This window comes from Salarias fasciatus, chromosome 9 (assembly GCF_902148845.1).
Source record: "Salarias fasciatus chromosome 9, fSalaFa1.1, whole genome shotgun sequence".
NCBI classification, from domain to species: domain Eukaryota; kingdom Metazoa; phylum Chordata; class Actinopteri; order Blenniiformes; family Blenniidae; genus Salarias; species Salarias fasciatus.
Genome location: NC_043753.1, coordinates 11535530 through 11559900, shown reverse-complemented (window position 1 = coordinate 11559900; position 24371 = coordinate 11535530). Strand labels below are relative to the sequence as shown.

At 43.2% G+C, this 24371-nt stretch overlaps 1 protein-coding gene across 1 annotated transcript in view; it reads left to right on the top strand.

The window, feature by feature from the left end:
• stau2 (staufen double-stranded RNA binding protein 2) overlaps positions 1 to 24371 on the top strand; it is an 85753-nt gene that overhangs the window by 36461 nt on the left and 24921 nt on the right. The window contains exons 10-13 of the mRNA XM_030099614.1: positions 1219 to 1347; positions 3772 to 3829; positions 10470 to 10825; positions 23654 to 23767. Of these exons, the coding sequence (XP_029955474.1) occupies positions 1219 to 1347; positions 3772 to 3829; positions 10470 to 10825; positions 23654 to 23767 (657 nt within the window). The remainder of the gene's footprint in view (positions 1 to 1218; positions 1348 to 3771; positions 3830 to 10469; positions 10826 to 23653; positions 23768 to 24371) is intronic.

Sequence of the window (24371 nt, the reverse complement as noted above, 5' to 3'; positions counted from 1 at the left end):
TACTGTTATGTAAAGGTGGGGTTTGTGAAAGGAAAACTGCAAACCCTGTGAAAAGGTAGGTAATTATTTAGGGAGTTCCTGGCGGTGCTCAGAAAACAGTCATAATTTAGCCCAATTTATATTTAAGCATTTTAATCATAAAACTGTGTGTATTAGGAGCCATTTGAAGCCTTTAGTAATAATCTGTAACAACCATATCAGATGCTGAATGCTATTGAAGTTTTAAACGTTGACTTTGTGTAGCGCTCTGGAAGTTGTTCCAGAGAACAGCTAACCAATCTAGCTTCCCCTGATCCATTTTAGTACCAGTGCAACATTGTAATGCTGTTTGTGGTTGTCTGTCTCGCTTCCTCCTCGTCCTTCAGTGTCCGTCCCTCTTCAGTCAGCTCCTTTCCCTCTTTGTCTCTCCTTTTTCCGTAATCCTCTTCTTTCATACGAGGAACAGAGCTTCTCTTAGCATCAGGCAGTAACTCAGCCTCAAACCTATTCTCCATGCCTCTTTGATACACACATTAGGCCCCGTGAGTGTGTGTGTTCTTTTGTGCAGTCCACTCACTCTTCTAAAATTTCCACATTGTTTCCCTCGGTAAGCAGCGGGGCTCAAATGAGGCTCTGTTTTCACGTCTTTTGTCTGCGCCCATCAGCAGTTACAGAACAGGCCCCACCTTGTGTCAGATGCCTTTGGAGGAGCTGATCATCTTTTAAAAAGTGAATAAAAGAGCGATTGTGTTTGTTTTAGTGGTTCGGTAATTTATTGCCGGTTTCCCTCGCGCTGTACGTTGCGGCCGACCCCGACGCTTTCAGGCGAGCGCTGGGCGAGCACGTCAGACCGCTCTGAGTGAGTGCGCCGAGGCCCGGCTGCTCACAGGGCTCTGGCTCCTAAGATGTTATTTGTACAGCGTAATTGTCTGTTTGGATAACATAACGACGGCTGATATTCTCGCGGATTTCTTGCTTACATTCTGTGTAGACAGATTTAATGTTTCGGGATTAGTGAAAAACAAACACTTTGCTCTGATTCGTTATGCAGGCTGTGCGGTCGACTCGGCGCTGAAAAAAAAAGGAAAAAAAAAAAAGGTTTCGGATTGAAGTTTATTTGCTAGTGTTTTTGGGAACTGTCTGCACAGCCGTAAAAATGGGTCGCAAACACACACTTCCAGTCATTTTCCCCGTCCGTTGATCTCATGTGTTTGTGCGTTTGTCTCCCTGTTGGTGCAGGTGAAGGTGAATAACGAGGTTGCCACGGGAACGGGACCCAACAAGAAGGTGGCCAAGCGAAACGCGGCGGAGGCGATGCTCCTGCAGCTGGGATACAAGGCCTCTACAGTCCCTCAGAACCCCGCCGAGGTACAGAGCAAAGCCCACGGAAGCTCATCCCGAAGCATATCTGCCGCTCGGTAGCTGTGTCTGACTAATATAAGCAGGAGCGTCTCGCTGCTCTGCCAAAAGCTGCTGAAGTGCAGAGGACTGCAGCTTTTATTGTTCGCAGCATGTTTCCATAACACATTGGGACTGTGCAGGGCTATTTTTAATAAGCACACTGATGCCAAAATGCTAACTTGTCTGAATCGATGTTTTTAATTTGCTTTGAATAAGAGCCGCACGATGGGGGAAACACTGATACGCAGTAATATGTTATGTGATAAATACAAACGTTTAATGAGATTATATTAGTGCGTATCTGCTTTGAAATTTGTCTTTCCAAATGACGTTGCTCTTTTTCTTGCTCCTAAATTCACACCGCCCGGGTCTTGGTCATGTTTTCCATTTTTTCCATCACATTAACATCTGCAGTTTGTTTTTAACTTGAGTTTTGTGCTTCTTTCTTCAATTTGAATTTGCAATGCATGGAAACAAATTTCATCAAAGTTTAGTCAGTATGTACAGTATATGGAATAGATTAAAAAAGAAGATGATTTTACCATGTATTGTGCAGGCCTGCTTTGAATCAGAATTGTGCTTTCCTGATATGTGAGCTTCAATACCCTGCAGCCCCGAGTTGGAAAAAAAGGGGTTTAGAAAACGATTGCATAAATCTTTTTTCATGCCCTACTATAAATTTCTAATATAACATGTTCAATTATTTATATTATTCAGGGTTTGATGTGCCAGTTATGTTTGCTTTAGTGGTTACTGTTGAAAAGCTATTAATTATAATTTAATATACGAACCACAAATGCATAGTCAGCATGGGTGACTGGTCAATGAGTCCATGGAATGAAGTTTTTGCTCCATGCAAAGTCATTTCGTGGATGCAGCAGCATGTTTTCTTTTTTTTCTTAAGTACAGGCACAGAATCAATACGCCACTTCACGACTGGCATGAGCAGCAGAGCCGGAGGGATTCGACATTCGTCTGTACAGCTCCATCCAGTCCACCATCCTCCTTTTATCTAATCTCCACAGCCCCGTGCTGAAATCCCGACACTCTGTCCATTCCCAGATTTATCACAAGTCCCAATGCTGCTGACCTATTATGCAACCTGTTCAGCTCCTCTGAACCGAGTGTGTTTTGCAAGCAACCATTGATCACCATCATCTTTATTCACCTCGTTGGTTTTTAAGCTCAGGGGAGCAGAATCCGATAGAGATGAAGTTACATAACCTCGCTGTCCGTTGAATGTTAATTGTTCCCCAGACGGCTCATTAGCTCAGGTATGTGATGTTGCATATATATTATTCAAGCCTCCATACATATAGAATACAGCAGCGCTAAACATTGTGCTCATTAATGATGTCGACTTTTAAATTTCTGAGGCGGTGCTGGAGTCCCACTGTGACGTCGGCCCTCTTGGTCTTCAGTTTACTTATCAAAGCATGAATTTCTGAAGCATCAGCGGGGACGTCTTGTTGTAATGTTACATCCTGTACTCAGAATATGCGCTCACTGCCTGTGTCGACAAGGAAATGTCAAATGCTGCACGCATGTGATTGAATTACGGTTTACATCATCACATGTTGCATTTGTTAGTCTTATAAAGCGCCATGTTTTGTTATCTAATGTTTCAGATAAACGAGAGCCTGCTGTTCTGGAAATAGCGGTGTGTGTCGGGTCTCACTGTTAAACTAATTTCTGGCAGAGGACTGAGGCCTCTCTGGTTACGTTCAAGGCAGGATATTTAGCCCGAATGGAATCAGAAGCTGATACATGGCTGTGCATTAGCTTGACAGCTCTGAAAACATCTCTATAAGATTTAGTTGGACGGCCTACTTTTCCTTAGATCCTCAGACAACCCCGGGCTCTGTAGCTTTTGTGGGATAAGTTGTCTCTCTTCAGATCTCTCTCGCTCTCTCTCTCTCTCTCTCTCACTCTCGGCCTCCCCTTCTGCCTCTTCTCTGGGAGCTGTCTTGCTCTGCATTCCCCACTATGACATTCTGCACAACAGAGTAAAGAAAACCAGGAGGGCCGCGTCTGTTTACAGCCATGTCATCTCCTCAGCTGTCACACACATCAGGGATGATTTGTTTCTGCCTCACACACACGTGTTTGCGGCTCCGTGTGTTTGCGCAGGCAGACGCGCATACCACAGCAAAAGCAACACACTGAATGGAGGCTTTTTAAGTTACTAAACACTGACAACCCCCTCTAATTAAGTAGCTGGCCTCGAGAGACACACTAAACTCCTTAAGCATCCCCTCCTGTGAGCGCTCGTCTCTTTGTGGCCCAAACAGTAGGAAGGAACTTGTCTGACATGCGTGAAGAGGCTGTCTGTTCGGGAATCTACATCTCTCTTACCTCCCCCCTTCTCTCCCTTTTCTTGCATCACTACAGATGGACAACAAAGGCTGGAATGGACAAAAGGCGTCTTTTACCGAAGCGACAAGTAACAGTGAGTATCGGCACGTCTCTGTGTGTCTCTTTCCATTTCCTTCTCCTCCTCCTCTCCGGCCCTCCATCAGTCCCTCCGTCCTGCAGGTGGTTTTAGCCACCGAGATGGCCCGGCGTTTAATCTCTGTGACTGGTCAATGGGCTTCTGACTGTCAGCTTAATTGGCCGTGCGTCCTCGTGGGGAGCCTGCGAATTCAAGCTCATTCACACGGGCTTACAGGGCCGGCACACAGAGGCCCGCCGGGGAGTCCCCCCGCTGCCTTCCTGTGCATAAAACATAGCCTTTCACTCAGGATTAACACACAAGCACACCGGAGTGCCGATCCAAACACACACATTCCCTTAATCCTACACACAGAGGGAAGCAAAGCATACGATGAGGCAGGATATGCGATAATATGACATCAGGATCTGAGTGGAGAAAGTCCTCAAGTTTCTCCCAACACAACATCTTGTTTGAATCAACCTCATTGTTGTAAACTGATCAACAAATAAGCCGATATATCATGTCTGATAGTCTGCATCGTCAAAATAACTAGCGGTAGTTAACTGAACCATAAGTAGTCCAATTAAAGGTGCGTCATGTAAACACTCTGATCTGATTGATCAAATCGGAGAATGTGCGACCCTGTTATGTGATCCAGAGTCCATCTAAATGACACATCTGTCTGTTTCACAGCATCACCAAGTGATGGTTCATACATGTTTAGGAAAACTCTTGAATGGCTCGGTGAACCTAAAGTTTGCTGTCCATGAGAAGCTGAATCTGGAGATAACAAGTGCATCATCTCCTGGCAAGGAGGTTCCTGTTTGGCTGTGTGTCGCAAACCTTAAATGTCACATTGCGAAGCATTATGGGATTAATCCACTGACTGAATAGAATTATGTTCTTGTTGCATATTAATCCACACATCAATCTGATCGCGTTGTTCAGTGTCTGTGTAAAAAAGGACATTCTGATCTCTGAGAAAAAAAAAAAACAATTACACTGACAAAAGCTGACCTTTCAACCACAAAGTCTGTCATTTGTCTTTTGGTGATCTTGTGAGTGATTGCCATCTTGCTTGTTTGTTTTTGCATCTCCTAACATGGAGCATCATGTGTTCAGGGCTGATGCTCTCCTCCTGATTAAGGTTTTTATGCCTCCACACTGGTGTACACCCATCTCAAGAATGCCCACAACCATTCCCTCCAGGAAAGGTCAAGGTCTTTGTGATTCATTCTGATGTTTGTAAATGTGATATATCATGGAAGAGTACTATTAAACCTTCAAGCCGCATGCTTCATTTATTCGAATGTCTTCAGGGTTATTTGGAATGTTTATGTGCTTTCAGAGCATGATGCTGGCTGACTCCACCTCCGGACTATAAGTCACAACTGTGGAAAAAAATGCATCATGTAGATTCATAAGTCATGTAAGATGTATTTAAATTTCCATGACCAGATTTAACTACAATGCTATAAGCTTCCATCACCATCTGTGAATTTGTTCCTTAGCTCTTCTTATTGTGCTCTTCTCTCACGATTGGCCTTGTGAAACAGCTTTTCTGCTTTTCACCAATCCCTCACAAGTTTGAACTGTTGAATGTTGATTTCTGCTGCCTATTTTGTCATTTTGTACAAAAAAAATTCAACTTTATTTAGCTTACTTTTTCTTTAGCTTACATAATCATCACCTCTTCTGGAAAAAAACCCCCCAATATCTACATTTTCAGCTGTGATTCAGCAGCACAATATAAATCCTTGACAGGATTTCTACAAGTATTTACATGGGAATGTGATCTGGTTAAGGGACAATGAATTTGAAGAGGGTGGTTAGTACTCTAAAGACTCGCCACTTAAAAGCACAGGAATGTTGTTTTGTATGAACCAGCTGGTTTCAGTCAGCTGTATCTGTTGTTGGGTTGACTGTTTGTTAGTAATCAAAACAAGAATGATGAAAAAAAAGATTTTCTCATTTGCTTCAGAGGCTATTTCAAGTGTTCACAATCTATTTTCAGATGTTTTCTTAGACTCCTGAGTCCAACTATGTTTTTTCCTGACTTGCCATGATGTAAAAGTTGAGTGAATTTGTAGTTATGACAGGTAAAAAAAAAAAAAAAGCAAATAAAACATTATTGTGTTGATGAAGCGGTACATGGCAATATCTAGTCTGATTAGTTTTTATATCCCAGATTGATGAAAGGACAAGCTGAGATCAGTTTTAGCCCAGATGCCATCAAAGTAAATGCCAGCAGCTTGAGAAAGAGAGGTTTAGGGGACAAACGAGCGGCCTGTGAGACATCGAGCAGCAAAGCAGAAAACAAACAGATAGCCTTATTAGATTCAAACGTGCTGTCGTCACCGGTCTAATGGAGGCTCGTTGGCAGAGCGGCGCTGCTCTGACACGGGGTGTCCAACTTCACTCCGGAGAGGAGAATGGATGTGATGTTTCAGCTCTCTCATGTTGGGCGGCAGAAAAAAGAAAAGCTGGAAGGGGGTAATCACCGGGACTTGTTGTGTTTGCTCGTTGCTGGTTGACACTTGAAATAACGAATCCAGCCCAGAACCGAGACTCTGCCACAGCTCACGAAGCACTCATATCTGTGATTGGGTCCAATCCTCTGAGTGATACATCATCCAAATTACATTTAAATGTGAAAGATTGTTGTCTTGGATGAAGTATTTTGGTGGTTGTGGTTTCTATGGTAGCCCCAGCTCCAGGCATTGCCCAATACCTCCAGAGTCGAGCCCCTTGGGAAACAAAGTCTTCCTTATTTGGTGATTATTCTATTGTTGGCCAGGAGTGTGCCCTTGGTCCGACGCCATTTCTATTGAGTTTATCTCACTCAGCTTGAGGGCTAACTCTCCGCTAATTAGCTTTTTAGCGTTGCCCAAACCGCACAACACTCACACGACGCTAATGTCTGAATAATGTTTATCGCATAAACACCATTTACAGCTCATTCACACAGATACAGCTGGTCTCACTTTTCTGAGTGTGTGTGTGTGTGTGTGAGTGTGTGTGAGTGAGTGGAGGATGTTTCTGGTTTGAGCTTTGTTTTGATTGACTACGCAGTTTATTTGGTAGAATTGGAAATAACAAACTCCGGCTTTAGCTGTAAAATGTGTTTTCTTGTCACTTTTTTTGTTTGATCTCGGAACAAACGTTCCTTCACGACACATCAGTCGACGGACCTGACAAGTGTTTTTTGGCAGCCTTTCTCACAGCTGAGGTTACTGTTGTGTTATCGATGTGAATTTGTTGCGGTGGCAAGTGACGCTTACTCCCTTCAGAAACGTGCGAGATTGCAGCAATCAATGCAGATGTTCAAGGTAGCAAGTAGCTTTCTGAAAGTTGCACAGATTGAGACATGATTAGGTTTTTCATGCCTGTAAAAAGGTTCATCTTTTGTCAAAAATAATGCTGCAAAACCAGAACTGTTTCTGTGATTGCGTGACTCATTTTTTAGACAGCAGCAACTTTATAAATAATTGACATTTTTTACATTCGGTGAAAAGGCACAAAATTTTCAACACTGTTTCCAAAAGTGGACGTGTTTGACTTTTCACTGGACCTATGCAAAGACCACCTAAATGAGTTTAGCCTTCCTTGATTGCTTCCCTTATGAAGGCCATTATTCCAGTTTGGTGCATTATGATTATATGAGTAAGTTTTCTTGCATTTCTGAAAAAGTTTGGTCTCTGGCATCTGATAGGCAACACTCTGAACTGACTCTACGACTGTTATTCTTTTCTCTTCATCTTTTTGAGATCAATCTGCTGATCTACTATACCTGTTGAGAACATTTTAACCTTGAAGAAATCTATACAAAAGACTTGGAAGCACTCTGCAGCAGCCCATAATGGATTACCCTTTGGAAACGACTACAGTCGTACTTGTATTCTTTCAATCTAAACGTAATACCTGGAGACATAATTGTGGATTCACTATTTGACTCCCTCTTGTATTTTTCCCTTTACTTATCAGAGTAGGTGTTTTTTTTTTCTTTTTGTGCTCTGAAAAGAAGGATCAAAAAGTCAAATCTAATTTATATTCGTATTCTGCCACCATTGAAAACCACTCCTGAAGTGACATGTAGAAAATTGGCTTGATATACATTTGTGATCATTTATAGTTTGCTTGCTGGAACCAAGAAATGAAATAATTTTCTGTAGGTCTGTTATGCCACCAACTACACCCTTTATGAGGATCCTTTCTGTTATGTAAGTTAGAGTTGGAGAAAGTAGGTAAATGTGTCAGGGACTGTCTATTTATTGCTTTGTCTGTTTTGTTTTGTCTTTTTTTTTTTCCTCCTCCTACACACACTCACACGCGTGCACGCCTTAGACTGCCTTCAGCATTCACGGGTGTGTGTATGCGTGTGCACGTAAGTGTCCTTTGCCCTGCGTAAGCTGTGGAAGACATTGCTACAACAAGCCGGGTGGCTTAGAGACAGGAAGGAGGAGTTAAAAGTAAGGAGAGTGATTTTTCTCCTTTCTATTCCCAGGGGTATTGCAGCAGGGCTTTTCACTTGAGTTGCCACATTTCATTTCCTGCTGTTCATATGTGTGTGCGCATGTGTGCCTGCGCATTGTGTGCATGTGTGAACTATGTGAAGGTCTTGCTCCACAGTGGTGATTTATAGCAGCGGGCTCCGGCCCTATCTGTTTTCGATCAGTCTCATGCTTGGCTCTGGCTTCCCTCCAGCGCTCCCCTGGCCCACCGGACACCGAGTCTGGGTGGGACCCCTCCACAACTGCCTGGAACCAGCACCACAAACACACACCCCCTCCACACACACACACACACACACACTCCCCTACTCCTCAGCCTCTTTCTGCTGCTCTCCCCTCTCGCTCTCTCGCTCGCTCCCACTTCATGTAGACAATTTCACAATCGCCGTCCAGCGGCACGCACAAACACACTCCGTCACTCTTACTTATTCTCCCTGCCTCCTTTGTCTCTGCGGCGCTCTGCCTTGCTCTCACGCTCTCGCTCGCTATCTGACAACAGCTTCGAGCGCTCAATCACATGCAACCATGCAAACATCCTCACATGCACACTTCAAGCAGTCACACAAGCTCACATGGATCGCATTCACTGCCCCCCCCCCCCCCCCCTTTTCCTCTCGACACTCTGTGTCCACTGCTGATGTCATGTTGGCTAACACCTTTCATTTTTTATGACGCTACATTCAGAATGCACAGGCCTGCGAGTTTTACTCGTGTAAATTCAAATTAAAGTTGTCATCGTAATTGGGAGGGGGGGGGATAAAAATCCTTGCGGTTGTGTCATTGCTGGCAAGGGGCAGTTTGTTGTAGTGTGAGTAACAAGCCCTGGATTTCATTGCTGTGTCCTACAGCTTTTCTGCCCTTCTGGAAAGGAACGCAAGATATATATATATATATATATATATATATATATATATATATATATATATATATATATATATTTTTTTTTTTTTTTTTTTTTTTTTTTTTTCCTTCTTAATGAGAAATACTGTCAACAGGTTCCCAGAAATCTTGGAGTAGTCGTATAAGATACAAGTGTTCAGAACCCATCTCTGTGTGTCGATGTGTGATGGTAAATGTTAACTCAAACAGGAAGTGGCCTGTCAGTCATGCGCTCACTCCAGCGCCTTTCTCCCAGCTGTTGGTCCATATGCACTCACAAACAAGCCCACAGACGCACGCGCAGACACACAGACAGCTGGTCTTCCTGTCTCTGGCGACCTTGGCGGGGCTTGGAGGCTCCGTGTGGGTTTTACATCCACTCATCTCCGCCTCCCCTTCCATTTCAACAGCACTTCCTGCTCATCCGTCTCTTTTTCATCCTTTCGCTCCCTTCATATATCTGCTTTTTTTTCTTCTTTTATGACTCATTTTCTTTCTTCCTCACTTTCGCAAAGTGACGACAGCGTTGACCATCGGCCCACCAGTGTTTCCCGCCGTTCCACCTGTCACAACTGTTTCAAGCCAGAATCATCCGATTCCAGAAAGCCAGTGTAAACCAGTGAGATTTATCCAAGTGGTCTGCATCAGGATGTGACCCTGGAATGCTTTTGAGCTCAGCTGACTGGACGCCGTCACATGTCTACTTTGAGCTGCGTCCAAATAACCGAGCAGTCGACGTCAAAGCCCGTCGCATCAAAGCGGTTTGGATCAGATTCACTCCACACCAACAAAACATCCACTCAATGGGATCCAGGCGCTGTTGGACGCAGTTGAAGAAGCCCTAATGATGACGTGGATCTGAGGACGGCGTTTCCCATCAAAGATGAAGTCATACGCACTCTGTTGATATTGGTGGATGCTTCGTTTGTGTCTCCCGTGTTTGTGTTCGGGTGTGAGAAATGAAAGAGGCCGCGTCTTTCCCAGCTAACACTCTGATAGTGGCCTGGCCTGCCAAACCACAGGAAACTGTCAACTGCGTTAGATGCAGGAATGCCACACTCGCATGCCCACAAATACACACAGCTGGGCAAGCACAGATGCAAAAACACACCTGTGTCGGGTCTTCTTGAGATTGATCAAGGAAGCATTTTTCAATAAATGTGATTTTTTTTTTTTTTTTACAGTACCTGTTGTCCATTTATCAATCTGATCTTATTTTTTCTTTATTTTTTTTTTCCCTCCTTCCGCTTCCTCCACCTCTTCAGCCCAGAAAGGTCTGCTCCACCTCAGCCCAGACGTCTATCAGGAGATGGAGGCCAGTAGAAAACAGAGCGGCGGCGCCCCGGGCCCCGGGGGCAGCAGCGGAGGCTCGGTCAACTACATGACGTCCAAAGACATGGGGCCCTGCTCGTCCCCGCTTCCCCCGGGACACCCTCCCTATTACAGCGGCTCGTCCACCTCGCCCAGCCCCACCGCCACCATGGCCAGGGAGCTGCTGCTTAATGGTCAGTCGCCCACAGCCGAAGCCTCGATGCCCATCAAGGGAAAGAACCTTGCCTGCGGCGTCTCGGTACAGCCAGCGCAGCAGCTGGACTACCTGGCTCGCATCCAAGGCTTCCAGGTAAGCTGCCAACAGCGTTTAACAAATATTCAACCGGGTGCTTCCTTTCTACTTAAAGAAATTAGGCATCTGTGAAAGACAAATATCCAAGTTTTCATTATTAAACTTTACCCACAGATTTGGTTTGTCAGAGCCTGATTAGCCTTGCTCACTTAGCGGACGTGGTGAGCGGCAGGAAAGCTCGGCATACCCAGTCAAACACCTGCTGGGCTGAACCGGACAGAGTCTGATGCATCTCATTTTCCCATCAGTTAAACAGTCACCACCTCTCATTAAACGTGTGACCTGTGCTGCGCCGCAGACATTCCCCTGTAGCTTAATGAGTGACTATTTACTCAATTTTGTCTTTCTGTGCAACTTCTTGTGCTTCTTAGCCACAATGTTAGATCTCAGCTATGTATTCAGCACAGTAATCAGCGTTTCCTTTGTTTCCCCTCTAATTATTGCCAAAAAAGACAGAAACACAACTGCTCGGTTGTAATAACCCCTTATTTTCTTTCACAGCCTTTCCAGATTTCATTTTGTTGCTACGGTGTGTTTCCAGCATTAAAACCCATTTTAAATTGGCCTCCATGCTGATATTGGTTTGGTGGGTTTTAATTTTACATTTGTTTTACTTGTGGAATCTAATGGAGGCTTTGCTCTTTACCTGGCATCAACTGGATGATAAAATTCACAATTTAAAAGAAGCTAAATTGTATGGTGTGTACACATGCATATGAAGTGGCAAGACCATGCACAAATATCAACCCTCCCCACACACACACACACACAGACGCACAATCACAGTGTCATGCAGCTCTGCAACGATTGTTCTCTGTGTGGACCTATGCTAGCAGTAAAAGTGTGGTCTTGGGCAACTTGTGTGGTTATAAAGAAGAACGTCAAGCAGCTACAAGAACAAACCACTTGAAACTTATTCATGCAGTAGATGCAGACTCTCAGAAAATTGTCTATGAAGATCGTGCGATAGATCATGAGCCAGTGTGTGGGTCTGTGTGTGAAATGTCCTGTGCAGCAGCAGAGGTTCTTTAAGGATTCTTTAGTATGAAAGACAAACAATCTGACAAACTGACAACTTATGTGAGCCATGAGTGAGATATTCTTAAGTATATACACTTATACATCTGCTCTAACGTGACAAGACACAAGCTTCATTTGGAAAACCACTGCTGCAGTGATATGGCTATTATGAGGCAAGAGTGGAAACACGTGACACACACATGAATAAATTGGGCTCACTGACTGGAGCCCCAATTTATTCGGAGCATTATTTACCCCTCTTACCAGCAAGCTAACATGACACGGCTGATTTTCAATTGAGGCAATTTGTGTTGTAGTTTCATGCAACATAGAGTCACTCTGACGCCAGCTGAATGTAGGCCTGCAAGTGTCAAATGACTTCACGTTACGAACTGTCTTATTTTAATATCAGGCCAACCAATTTAACTGTTCTCATTACATAATATTACAGAGCTTGTAGAACCTGGCTCTGTCAAACTTTAAATGAGCCTGTGAGTCTAGACTCAGGGCACAGAAAACCTGTAGCAATGGACCAATATCTGTTGCACCAGAACTTGTTGACATGCACAAATCTGAATATATACACACCAAACATCACCACACGCAAGCTATTTTACATTTTATAAAAAAAATAAAAAATAAATTGTGCACACGCCAAAATATAAGTATCCAGTAACTAATCGCCTTCTGGCTCACAACTATCAATGCACAAATTGAAGTATGCAGACACACAATTCTTGCATCAAAGATTTTTCTGCAGAAACAGGTGGAAATTTTGAAGATCTGTGCTTAGAAACTGCATGATACACACTTTTTTTGGTTTTCTGTTTCTCACCGTGGATGTGGATTGGCAGGCCGTAGATTTAGAGCTGGAACCAAACCTTGCAGGTGTTTTTGCACACACACACACACACACACACACACACACACACACACACACACACACACACATACACACTTGTTCTTAGTGATCTGTGTTGAATGGGAATGAAACCTGGTGTGCGTTTTAATATGCTGGGGCCGATCCGCCGCACATACCACGCCACTGATACCAGCGTCTGTTCATTTAAGCTGCAGATGCTTTTTATCAGTTGGAGCGAAAACATTTTATCTTAACCTGCTGAGGGTTCCTTTGAAAGGCCTTTGTTATTGCTTTGAGCCTTCCTGTGTGAGTGTAACCTGAGAGAGCTGTGCTGCCCGGCCAAGCCCAAACACACACACACACACACGCACACGCACACACACACACACACAGCAGGTTCTGTTTAGTGCAAATGGAAGAGTTGGGCAAATCCTGTCTGTGAAGTTTAAGCCATTCAATCGTTCCCAAACTTTTACAATCTTTAAAACTCTTCTCACTTTGGTCTAAACTCGCATTTTGGTCTGCGCATCGTCGCAAGGGATCTGTGAATGAATGCACAAACAAGCGTCAGCACACTCAAATATTTTTTCATGCGCCTGTTTGTTGCGAGCGTGTTTCTCTCGTGAAGAATTCGGGCTGTAACTGAGACATGCAGACAATATGTGTTCCATTGAGGGGATGTTTCATATCATGTGGGTTTGTAATGAGAACCTCTGGCTGCGTACACAGCCATGTTAGGCAGGCTTTTTAGGGCTTATGTATTCTTATGTGTTTTTGTGGGCCAAATCACCACAGATTTCAACTGTTTTTGCCAAAAGCTGCACTTGTCTGCTTTTCCACTGGTCACGTCATGTGCTGCTTTGTGTGGAAGCGGCTTTCTCTCAGCCACATTTAACAACAAACCAGCACTTCGATCGTCTGTAATATATTTATTTTTTTGGAGTAATTTGATAATAATCTCCTGGTCTGATTAGTAACTTTTGTCTTTGTAATGTAATTATGTCATCCAAGTGAGCGGATTACAGTGACCGCCCAACACTGGATTAAACCACCTAAGCAAGCACAGAGGACATTCTCATAGTGTCTGTTTCATCCTATCCGGCCCCGCAGACAAAGGCCCGGGCCTACCTGCTAAGCCCTTCCTTTTGATTTGATTGGAAAATAGCCTCTAGTGGAAGCAACAGTGTGTTGTACTCATGCCAGCTTGGAGCAAGGATGCTGGCACTTATTCTGGTGTGTTTTTGTGTGTGTGCGCGCGTGTGTGTGTGTGTATTTGCTATTAATTTGGCTGGCGTGTTGTTGGCACGGCGGGTATGTGAGCTGGAAGTAGGGCAGAAACAAAAAAGCAGGAGGTAATAGACAACACATGGACCAAGGATGAAGTACGGAGTGTAAGACCCACGTAACAGATTCCCCTGATTTCTGATCAACCTTCGATCTCCCCGTTTGGAATTTTTGCTCTTATCGTTTTACAGTTCCACCAAGATCGTTTCCTCGTTCGCTCTTTCCCGGATCACCTGACTTGTTTAATTGCTCTCGCGGTTTGCGTAGTTTGGAGTCGTTGAAGGGTTTGATCTCGGCATCGCAGTCACCAGCTGCCCATTCATTCTGCCATCACGTCACTTAATAGAGTCATCTCAGACCGCCGACACGCCATTTTATTACCGGTTAAAACGAGTGCTAAACTTTTATATTAGAAGATCATTGATTGATGGATATCTAATGATTCTTTTTTTTCTCCACATGGAGCAGTCGTACACTTCTGAATGGAGACAAATATGCTGATCCTCAGATCAGATTAGCTGTCTTTACATCAGTCATGCCTGTTGACCTGAACTTTATTCTAAAAGAAATAAGTGAACTTGAGGAAAAAAACACTATAATTATAACATTTAAACAAAGGGATGATGAGAAAAGTACAAAGAAAGACAGTTTAAAGCAAGCAAATAGTTAAATCTACACAGAATGCATTAAGAAGTAGTCATTTTTGGTTGACTAGTTTTAACATTATCTGATATTTATGTGAACAGATGTTTTAATCTGTTTTATAAATTCACACATAGTCTCCAACTCTTGTAACAGTTGCACTTATTGTCTTTCATTTCATATGTTTTTAATTGTTCTCTAACACAAATGCAAGAGACGAACTTATGAAAACTTAAAAATACGTACCGGTATGTTTTTGTATTATTTTTTGTGATTTTCACCCTAACTTATTTGTTTTTAATTATGACTACTTCTCAAAAGAATTCAAAGAAAAGGGAAAACTGTGTTCAATCAGGGAAACTCTGTGACCCCCTCTGCTGTTTTACTCTTTTTTTTTTAAACCCCTCTGATTCTCCTGCAGGGCAAAATTTTATTACACTGACTGAAACAGTAGTTTTTATTACTTATCAGGCTTTAAAATGGAACAGTTTCCTCTATAACCTGGTTTATTGTGATGAACAAATAGAAATAAGAAATATAACTGCAATGTCAATATATTGGGTTCATTTCAATTTTTTTTAACAAATCTTTTACAGTTAGTTGGGCATTGTTGTGCACATGGCGCATTAAAACATGACTGAAAACACTTCTCATTACCTCTCATGTATCTTCTCTCACTTCTCAGTTTACTTAAGTAGTAAATTCTATGAACGTGGTACCTGTTTTCCAGCATAAAGGAAAAACTCTTTACCTCCAGAGGTTTTGTGGAAAATGTGACGGGACCACTTAATGCATCGCAGCATACATTATAAACAGCTTGTAAAATTCTGATTAGCTGCATTAAAATGCATATAGCAGTAAATTATATTGCTTCTGCATGGAAAGGGTGAAGGGATCACTCAAGATGTGTTGCTACATGTGCAAAAACACATAATCATCACATGAATCAGAGGTGAAATATTAGTTGATTTAGATTTTTGGAGCAGAAAAAGAGACACTGTACTTTCACTGTGGTTCCTGTCTTGGAGCGTTGAGTTCGTATCTACTGTATCAGTAAGATCTGTCCACCCTCCAGAGCAATAAGATCAGCCGAGATATCAATCAGCCCAGTTATTTCGTCTCGTCACGGCAGACCCGGCTCGGAGACGACTTAGCGGAGCAGGGAGGGATGTACTGGTGCTTCGCTGGAATCAGAACTTTTGTGTTGGAAATCCCGCGTTAATGAAAACACTATCCTTGGCGGGTGGCGGGTGTTGATATCCATTCACTGCCGTTTCCCAGGATTTCTCACACTTTGGCGTTGTTTGTTCTTCTCCCTCCTCGCTTCCTTCTTTGGCCGTGTAGAAAAACCGCTTCAGATGGTGCCGGCTACACCTTGTGCCCTGCCTGACAGTTTCTACATATACAGACGCACATTTTTTCCAGACTCCCTCCTCCCCCTCCTTCCCCGATCTCTATTGCTCGCTCTCATCTCTATATCAACATCAAACGTTCACAGACTCTAACAGTTTCTTTCCAACCTTCTTGTCATCATCTCATTCCTCCACTCTCTGTTTACTCTGGGATTTGCGATAGAAAATACATTTTGCGACGGCTAATCCCGCCGCATTTGATTCCCGCGGCGGGGTGATGGCTTCCAGCTGCGCTCTGCGGCATGTTTGTGTGAAGAGCGATCTTCGAAAACAAGTTTTGTCGGCGGCATAAATCAGACCGCTAATGCCGCGCTGGCTCGGCGCGCGGCCTCTCGGCTTCCACGGTGGCCCTCTGTGCATGCGTGTTGCTGCGCACGCCTGCGCCTGCGTGTGTTTGGCAACACTGAGTGATGATGTTTTTGCACCGCAATCAAGAACATTCGCAAACCTTTAAATCAAATGCCGTCCAGTGCCAGCACAGCGTTTCAGAATCTGAATATGCTGCATAATCTTTGTTTTTCCTCTCTTTTTTTTTTGCTCGCCTTTGATCTTTTGTATTTTGATAGCGTTGATCTTATTTCTTGTGATTTTTAGTACTGCGCAGTTATTACAGCTTAGCACCAGCGCAGTCTAGCGTGGGTGTGTTAACCTGGAGATTTGTCTGGATGCGAACATCAACATCTTCTCAGAAATTCTCTGCTTCTTTCATCAGCTCCAGCTCTTTTTTTCCGTGATGTGATCCTGTGCACAGTTTTGTGATGACAATTTAACGACAGGAACAAAAACATACTAAGATTGCAGTTTTGCTCTCTGGATATCTGGTTTATAATGCAACAACAATGGGCAGAGAACAATGCAAGTTTTGATCGCTACGGTCTGAATGTTTTCTTTTCCGACTAACAGGAAAATGTTGCAATATCACTTTGGTTTTCAAACTTGCGGCTGCATGGGAAAGAGCTTCACGTCCGTGTTTCCTACCTCTTTGTGAGATGTTTTTATGTACATATTTTCACACACACTGTCATTGTTTTTTCAAGAGATGATGTCCTCTCCTTTGTTAGAATGTCGAATATCTATAGTATAGATACTACAGCGCAAACACTGAATTGGCGAACAGCTTTCTGAGCCACACAGTCAAAAAGCAGAAATACAGTAGCTGTCAGAGACGACACAGCAAGGCAGGAGACAGAAAAGCCTCTTATCGTCCATAAAACTGCACTCATTCGTCTGGCACTTGAAAAGAAAAGTGGATAATTACAGCGATTATCACGCTTCCCACATAAGATAACTGCTCCGACTAAGATATTCATCTCAGACCGAAGCGTCTCATTCTATCCATTAAGAATTAATGCAAAAAGAGCCACTTTCTCTTTATGGCTTCAGTGTTTGTGTAAATCTCTCTTCCATGATAGATGAAATGTGTTTTTTTTTCTCTCAGATCAAGATATGCCTCTTTGGACTTTTCAACAGTAAGCAACACGTGAAAGTATTGATTTACCTCCAAAGCAGTGATCTTAGATCCGGGGCCACATACAGCTCAATTTCATCTTAGCAGTTCGAACCTGTTAAATAGTGCCGAAATAACTTTTAACGTAAAATTTCGAAGTTTTGAACATGTCTATATTTATCTGTATTTTAATTTATTTGTGTGCATAACAGCAATTGAACGTAACACGTTTAATTAACAAGCTCAATGTGTTTCCCTGTAAATAGAGCAGTTTCTGTTTTAGTAGTCCCTCAGTGCACCTTTTAACACACTCCACTTGAAAGCGTATTTCAGAAGCCAAGTTTCCCGATAATGAACTGGATTCAATGGGCCCTGCAGCTCACTGTGACTCCTCTTCTTCAGGCTCCTCGCTGAGGAGGCAAAGTGTACTCCAAATTTTTCGAGGAGCAGCTTTGTTGCTGCATGTGCGAGGCATATTAACAGCATGCTTCAGATACTCTTGACCCCTGAGGTCCCCGCTGAAGTGCCTCTGCGTGGACCTCTAATTGCTTTTCGCCAGAAACCGTTGTGTTTATTCTTGTGAAGTCAAAAGTTGTTTTACTCCCCCTCCGACTGTCTACACTTGGTTTATTGTGGAATCGCATTATTAGTCCTTCAGAGCTTTTACTGCGCGGTTTTTCCTTATAATAACATGACAGCACACCTAAGTATTTGCTTTTCCCGTTACCTTGACAGCATTGTGTAACGGAGCACTCTCTTTGTGTTTATTTTTACTCTGGTGAACTTGGGCATTAATTTTGCCAGTATCTGTGCGTGCCCTTCGTTTCTGTATAGATGTGCAACCGCGGACGTAGCCGTGCGCGTTTGCGGACTTATTAATTGCGTGAATGCCGAGCGTGATTGCTTTTTAGTTTGTGCATGTTCATGTTTGTTCAAATGAAGAGGAGCATTGGGAGAGGAAGCACCCAGCTTTAGAAGCCGGATGTCAGAGGTCGTTCCACATTAGTGCCGCCGATCAATCGCAGGCCTTGCGTAACTCTCCTGCCTCTTTGTCTCTGAAGGAAGTGGATTAGAGGCTGTTTTCTGTGATGGACCTAGGATGATTAGTTGGGCCTGTTTAGAATGCATGCGCTCACAGATGCATGCAAACATGCACTCAAAACAGACGGGCTGGACGGGAGAATAGACTGTTTGTTTTTAAGATGCTCGTTATTTTAGTTTCCGCCAAATCATCACAAATGAGATGATGCCATAATGCGCTTTGATGCTGGCAGATCAGGCAGCCGCTCTTTCCTGCCTGCAGGTCAGAGTTGCTGGTAAATCCTCAGAGTAATCACGCACTTTGACTGTTTTATCAAAAAGCCACCAAGAAAGAAAAACCTCCGGGTGATGTTTGGTGACCTGCCAACTTTGTTTTTTTTTTTTTTAAACCATGATTTGGCCAGATTGCGTCATGTTTAGTTCTGAAGTCCAGTATCACATGGAGTGTGTCGGTGGGCATCACAAGCCGACAGCAGCAGCGAGTTCAGAGCAAAGAGAAGAGAAACTTCAAAAATATATAAACAAAGAGAGGAAATTAAGAGTCCTCCTGACCCAGGACCGGTGGTGCTAAACTCAATATGGTTCTTTTCATTAAATGTCTTTTCAATAAATCGTTTCATCAACAGCTTTGGCCCGTTTGTGCAAGTGATCACATGGAGGGCCCACCTGACCGATTTGAAGATGTTTTGACTTATATGTTGTTAGACAGGAAGTCATATCGGCATGGGTGACAGTCATAACAAGAGAATTGTAAAAGAGCAGATATTTAAAAAGAAAACCGATGAGATGATTATTTAATCTTAGGATTTCAACAGAAGTTGATTATTATTGGAACAAAAAAAAAAAAGATACTGAATCTCATTAAAGATCAAATTAATTCCATGCAAGCACTCTTAACGCGATCCATCAGATAAGGAGCCTCATTCTACACCAGCAGCCATGTTTGGTAGGTTCAGACCATCATCATCCTCATCAGTCCAGGGGCCAATTAATTGATTAGATAAAGCAGGTCAAAGTGTTTTTCATGCATGGTTCCTAAACTGTAGTGCAGGCAGCCACATTGATGTTGTGTTTCTCTTAAACAGTGAAAACATTGTTGACCAGGTCAATGACACAGTTTTGGTGGCATTTTGAAAGCATCGCGCACCCACAGAGATTCCCGATTTACGACTCACATGCGCTCTACATGAATGATTTTCAAGCCTATTAATGTGAAAGAAAGTTAGTGTTCTGCATTAGTTTATTTGACATCACGCCCACAACACGACTACAGATGAATTATGAGGCTGAGAGCAACATCTTTGAACCATGTGCTGCTGAAACAACAAAAGTGGATGTCGACATGCCCAAATGCACTCGCAAGCACGCCTTTTCGATTTAGCCCAAAGTGGCTGATGTGTGCTGTGATGGTTTTCGTGTAACGGTTAGATTAAATGTGGGAGGATTATTGTTTTGTTGTTGCACAGGGTTTAACTCATTTACACTCTACTCTGTGCTTTGAGGTTACAACAGGAACAGTTGGTTGCTCTGGATTGAATTGTTTGACAGGAAACATCTTAACACCATGTTCTGTACAGTGCATTGAAATCGTTTGGGGTTTGTTTTTTTCTCTCCCCTAAAATCTTTTATCTGCCAGTATTGAAAGCGGATGTTGACATGCTCGACTGACACACACTTTAGATTATGTCCAAAGTTGTTGATGTTTTGTTGCAGAGGGTTTAACCCATTTTCACTCTACTTGTTGAACACAAAGGTGGTTGTGGTTTTGAACATGAATAGTCGGTATTCTGGATCATTATCTTTGAAATCACACCCTAAACACGGCTGTGACGAGTTATGGGGCTGTGAATGTCGTCTTTGAACCGTCTGCCAGACTTTGCCCACAGATTATCTTCCGCTTAAATAACAAAAGCAGATCTTGACGTGCCCACACGGTCTTGTGACACACATTTAAATTTTCCTGTTATGCGGTCAGTGAGTGTTGTGATGGTTTTCTTTTAAAAATAAAAAAAATGGTGCGATTAAAACGGGGGTAACACTGTTATGTTTTTGTTGCAAAGGTTTTATAACTCTGTTTCACTCCACTTGTTGCGTACAAAGGTTTTGATGTTACAAACAGGATTAGTTGGTGTTTGGGATCAGTTTCTTTTGAAATCACACCCTAAACATGGCTGTGATTAATCACGAGGCGCACAACCGTATCTTTGAACAGCGTGCCAGACTTTGCCCTCAGATTATATGCCGCTCACAGAGCAAAAATGGGACCAGATGCACTTTCGACACGCAAGCTTCAAGCTACGTAGATAATAATTTGATTATGAAAAAGTCTTTCATTGTTATTTTGTTGTACAGGTTGTACCTTCAGTTTATTTTAAAAAATGTTTTTTGCTCAGGGCCCTCAGTCTCGAGTTTGCTCTTTAATTGGCCGTTTCCATCAACTAAACAAACACACATGCGTGAATTTTTGTCCAAAGATGAAAAGTAAAGTTGATGATTATTAGGAATTTGATAGTTCTTAAACCCTGTTTACACGACAGTGGAAAAGTTAAAACTTTCATTTCGTGTTGGATGTTCGTTTACACAACAACTCGGCTCAAAACCACTGGAAACACAAAGTTTTTGAAAACGCTCCGACCCTGTTCCCAACTTTTCTAAATTGCTGCATCCAGCTTGACTTCTGGTCAATATGTTAATGTCTATAGTGTATTGGTTGTTCTTGTGTGTGGTTTCATTACAGAAATCAACAACAGCGCCCACTGGCGGACCTTCATGAAAACCACATCGTTTTTCCGCATTTCTGCAACTTCCACTAAATTGCAAAACTTTTTCTGAAACAAAAATGCAAAGATGATGCGTTCTCACTTGAAAGGTTGTAAATGGGGCTTTAAAAGGCATCACCCTCAGCTGGAGCCCAGACTTTTTCGCTGCAAATGAACCATTTTGGCTGTCTGCTGATCAGACAGATTGATTATATCCACGGAGCCCCAACTGCTGGGCTCCATATATGCTCAAATAAATCTGCAGGCAGGGCATTCAGTCATGCACATGAGCCCTTTGTGTTCTCAGACTCTTCTTAACACGTAAACTGAACAACCAAAGTCATCAAGACAGCTGCATTCCTGACTAGTTCATACGTTTACAAGCATTTTTAACACAAGATTGTAATTACGGGACCATTGTGTTCTCACCCCTAAATAGTGCCTTCACTCCTTAATGTTGAGGCCTGGGAAATTTATAGGAGATTAACTTGTCAGGGAAAGCTTTTTCCATGGCTCACTTTACTGCATTCATCATTCATACACAAAACAGATAGCATTCCTCAATTTATCACCGCCAGCAGGTGTGTGTGTGTGCATGTGCACGCCGCCGTGCACGCCCGCTCTGTACGTAGCATCGCATGAATGTTCATATCTTCACGTTTTCATATCTGTTTGGTCTTCTTCGAGACGGGTCTGCGTCTTTACAGGCAGACTTCCATGTGTCCGGCCCGGCTGATCATAACTCACCCGGAGAGAGAGAAGCGTACGCACCTCGCTCTGGAAGCTTTCAGTCACAGATCGTATAGATCCACTCCAGTGTGCATGCATGTGCTGGCACAAACGCTCAGGCAGGATACCTCTATCGGCATTAAATTATAAGCGGTCCTAGATAAAGCTTTGATCCGGTGAGGAAAGTTTGTCTGCGGAATGGAACATATGTTCTAGGTGGAATCAACCGTCCTTATAAGGTGATTTTCAGATTGCTTCGCGCTGTTGGTCTCAACACAGCCGTGGCGACGGCTGTCGTGCAAGGTGCTCGATCTGCATTGAGAGCAGTTCAGTTCAGAGGCGTGTTGAAGGACGCTTCCAGGTATCGACAGGGAGATCTGTTGGATCAAACCCATAAACATGTGATTGGAAGAAGACTCGCTCCTCAAACTGAACCACAGCCGCTCAAAAATGACGTTTTTTGGCATCGAGGCCACACAGATTTGTAGTTCCAGGTTGGTGCTTGGGTTTTCCCAGTGTGCTCAGTCTCCTCCCACAGTTCAAAAGCATGTGTTCGAATGTGTGTGTGTGTGTGTGTGTGAGACTGTATCTATCTGTGTTTACCTTCTGATGGACTGGTGACCTGTAAAGGGTGTAACCGGCATTCGCCCGTGGTCAGCTGGGATCGGCGCCAGGCCCCTGCAACTCTGAAGGCGGCTATAAACTGGGTCATTATGACCGTCTCAGGGAAAAGATAAGCAATGTTGACATTTTTAGTTGTGGCTTCAAAGATTTAAGCTATCGCGTCTAAAATCAATTGAGATGCAAGAGAAAGTTATGCTGCAAAGTTGTGTAAAAGACGGACAATAAAAGAATCTTTTCTTCAATATTACTGTGGCTCACAAATAGAGATTCCCGTGTTTGTATCTGTGGAGGTTAGAGTGCAGTCCATTTATACTGACAAAGCTTAAAACTTTGCCATTATACCTGCTGGCTCGCGTATTTCCTTGTGCTCACTGAAGTGTAAAGCCTCTCGTCGGAGATGTCCCCTCTCGTTCCTTCTGTCCTTTTGTCTCTCTGCGTCAGTCGGATATTTCTGTCCTTTTGGAACTCGGAGTCATTTGTGCTATTCGTTAAGATGCCTGCAGCTGTCTTGGGCATAAGTAGGCCAGGCAAACATATGTACACAAACGCAGATAAACACATTAAAAAAAAAACACATGCCAGTGCAGAGCGAGAGCCCGTCAGAAGTAGGGCAAACCAAAGCAGGCAGTATTACTGAAAGCTTTGCATCTCAGGAGCAGACCGTCCCAGAGGAGCATCATGTCATAACAGCCCTGATTGCACAACATTTAGGAATGCCTGCAGAGTTAACCTCCCAGTGATGAGGGGTCGCCAGGGAAGTGATCACTACCCCCTCATATGCCCGCCTGCAAAACCACACATGCACAGACTTACATCCATTCCTCTCTATTGCCATTTCTTTACGGTGTAGATAATTGTCCAAAAATGCTCTGTAGCGGCAGTTAGACATGCGAGATTTCCTCTCAAGCCAACCACACAGCCCTGGACGCCACTGAAGGCCCGAGATGTGTCAGTACCTTTACAGTTATTCGAGGTTACTAACCCTGCCTTCCTCCTCCCTTCCAGGTGCAGTACAGTGATGCGCAGAGTGGTAAGGAATTCGTGACCTATCTGACCCTCTCCCCTGTGCAAATGACTTTCCACGGCACCGGGAGCACCCTCCAAGCCAGCCATGACCAGGTCTGTGCATTCATGTATATTGTTTCACATTGTTCACTGATAATCTGTCATTCAGTCTTTATGTACCGAGCACTTTTCAGACAGTAATTTCAAACTGGTTGGTTGATTATCAGCCTCAATACAGTTCTGTGTGATGTTTGCATGATGTGCAAAACTGACTGAATTAGTAGAAAAGCCTGGGAAATTGAGCCTAACTGTTTTCCGCAAGTTCCTTAAATTTTGCAGGAGCATTGTCAGAAAATTCCAGATGGAGTTCCATCTGTACAGTTCAATTCTGACATTTTTTGTGCTGCATTCAGAGAATAAATGTTCTGCGTTGCACTATAGCCCGTAAATACCTTTCCTTACAGCTGAACTGGATTCATAAGTCCATCGATAATATACATGCTTTTATTATTGTATGATTTTCCCTACATAAAGATAAAATGACCAATAAAATAAACAAGGCATTTGTAATGATCATGTTTCTCCATAAATGCAGTTGAGTCAAAAATGGCAGTAACAAGTTGATACTAAATGTAACAAAAAAAAAAGGAGAAAAAAAAACTCGTAAAACTTTTATTGCCGGGATTTGCTGCTCTGTGATTTCTTTTTTGCCAGCCTG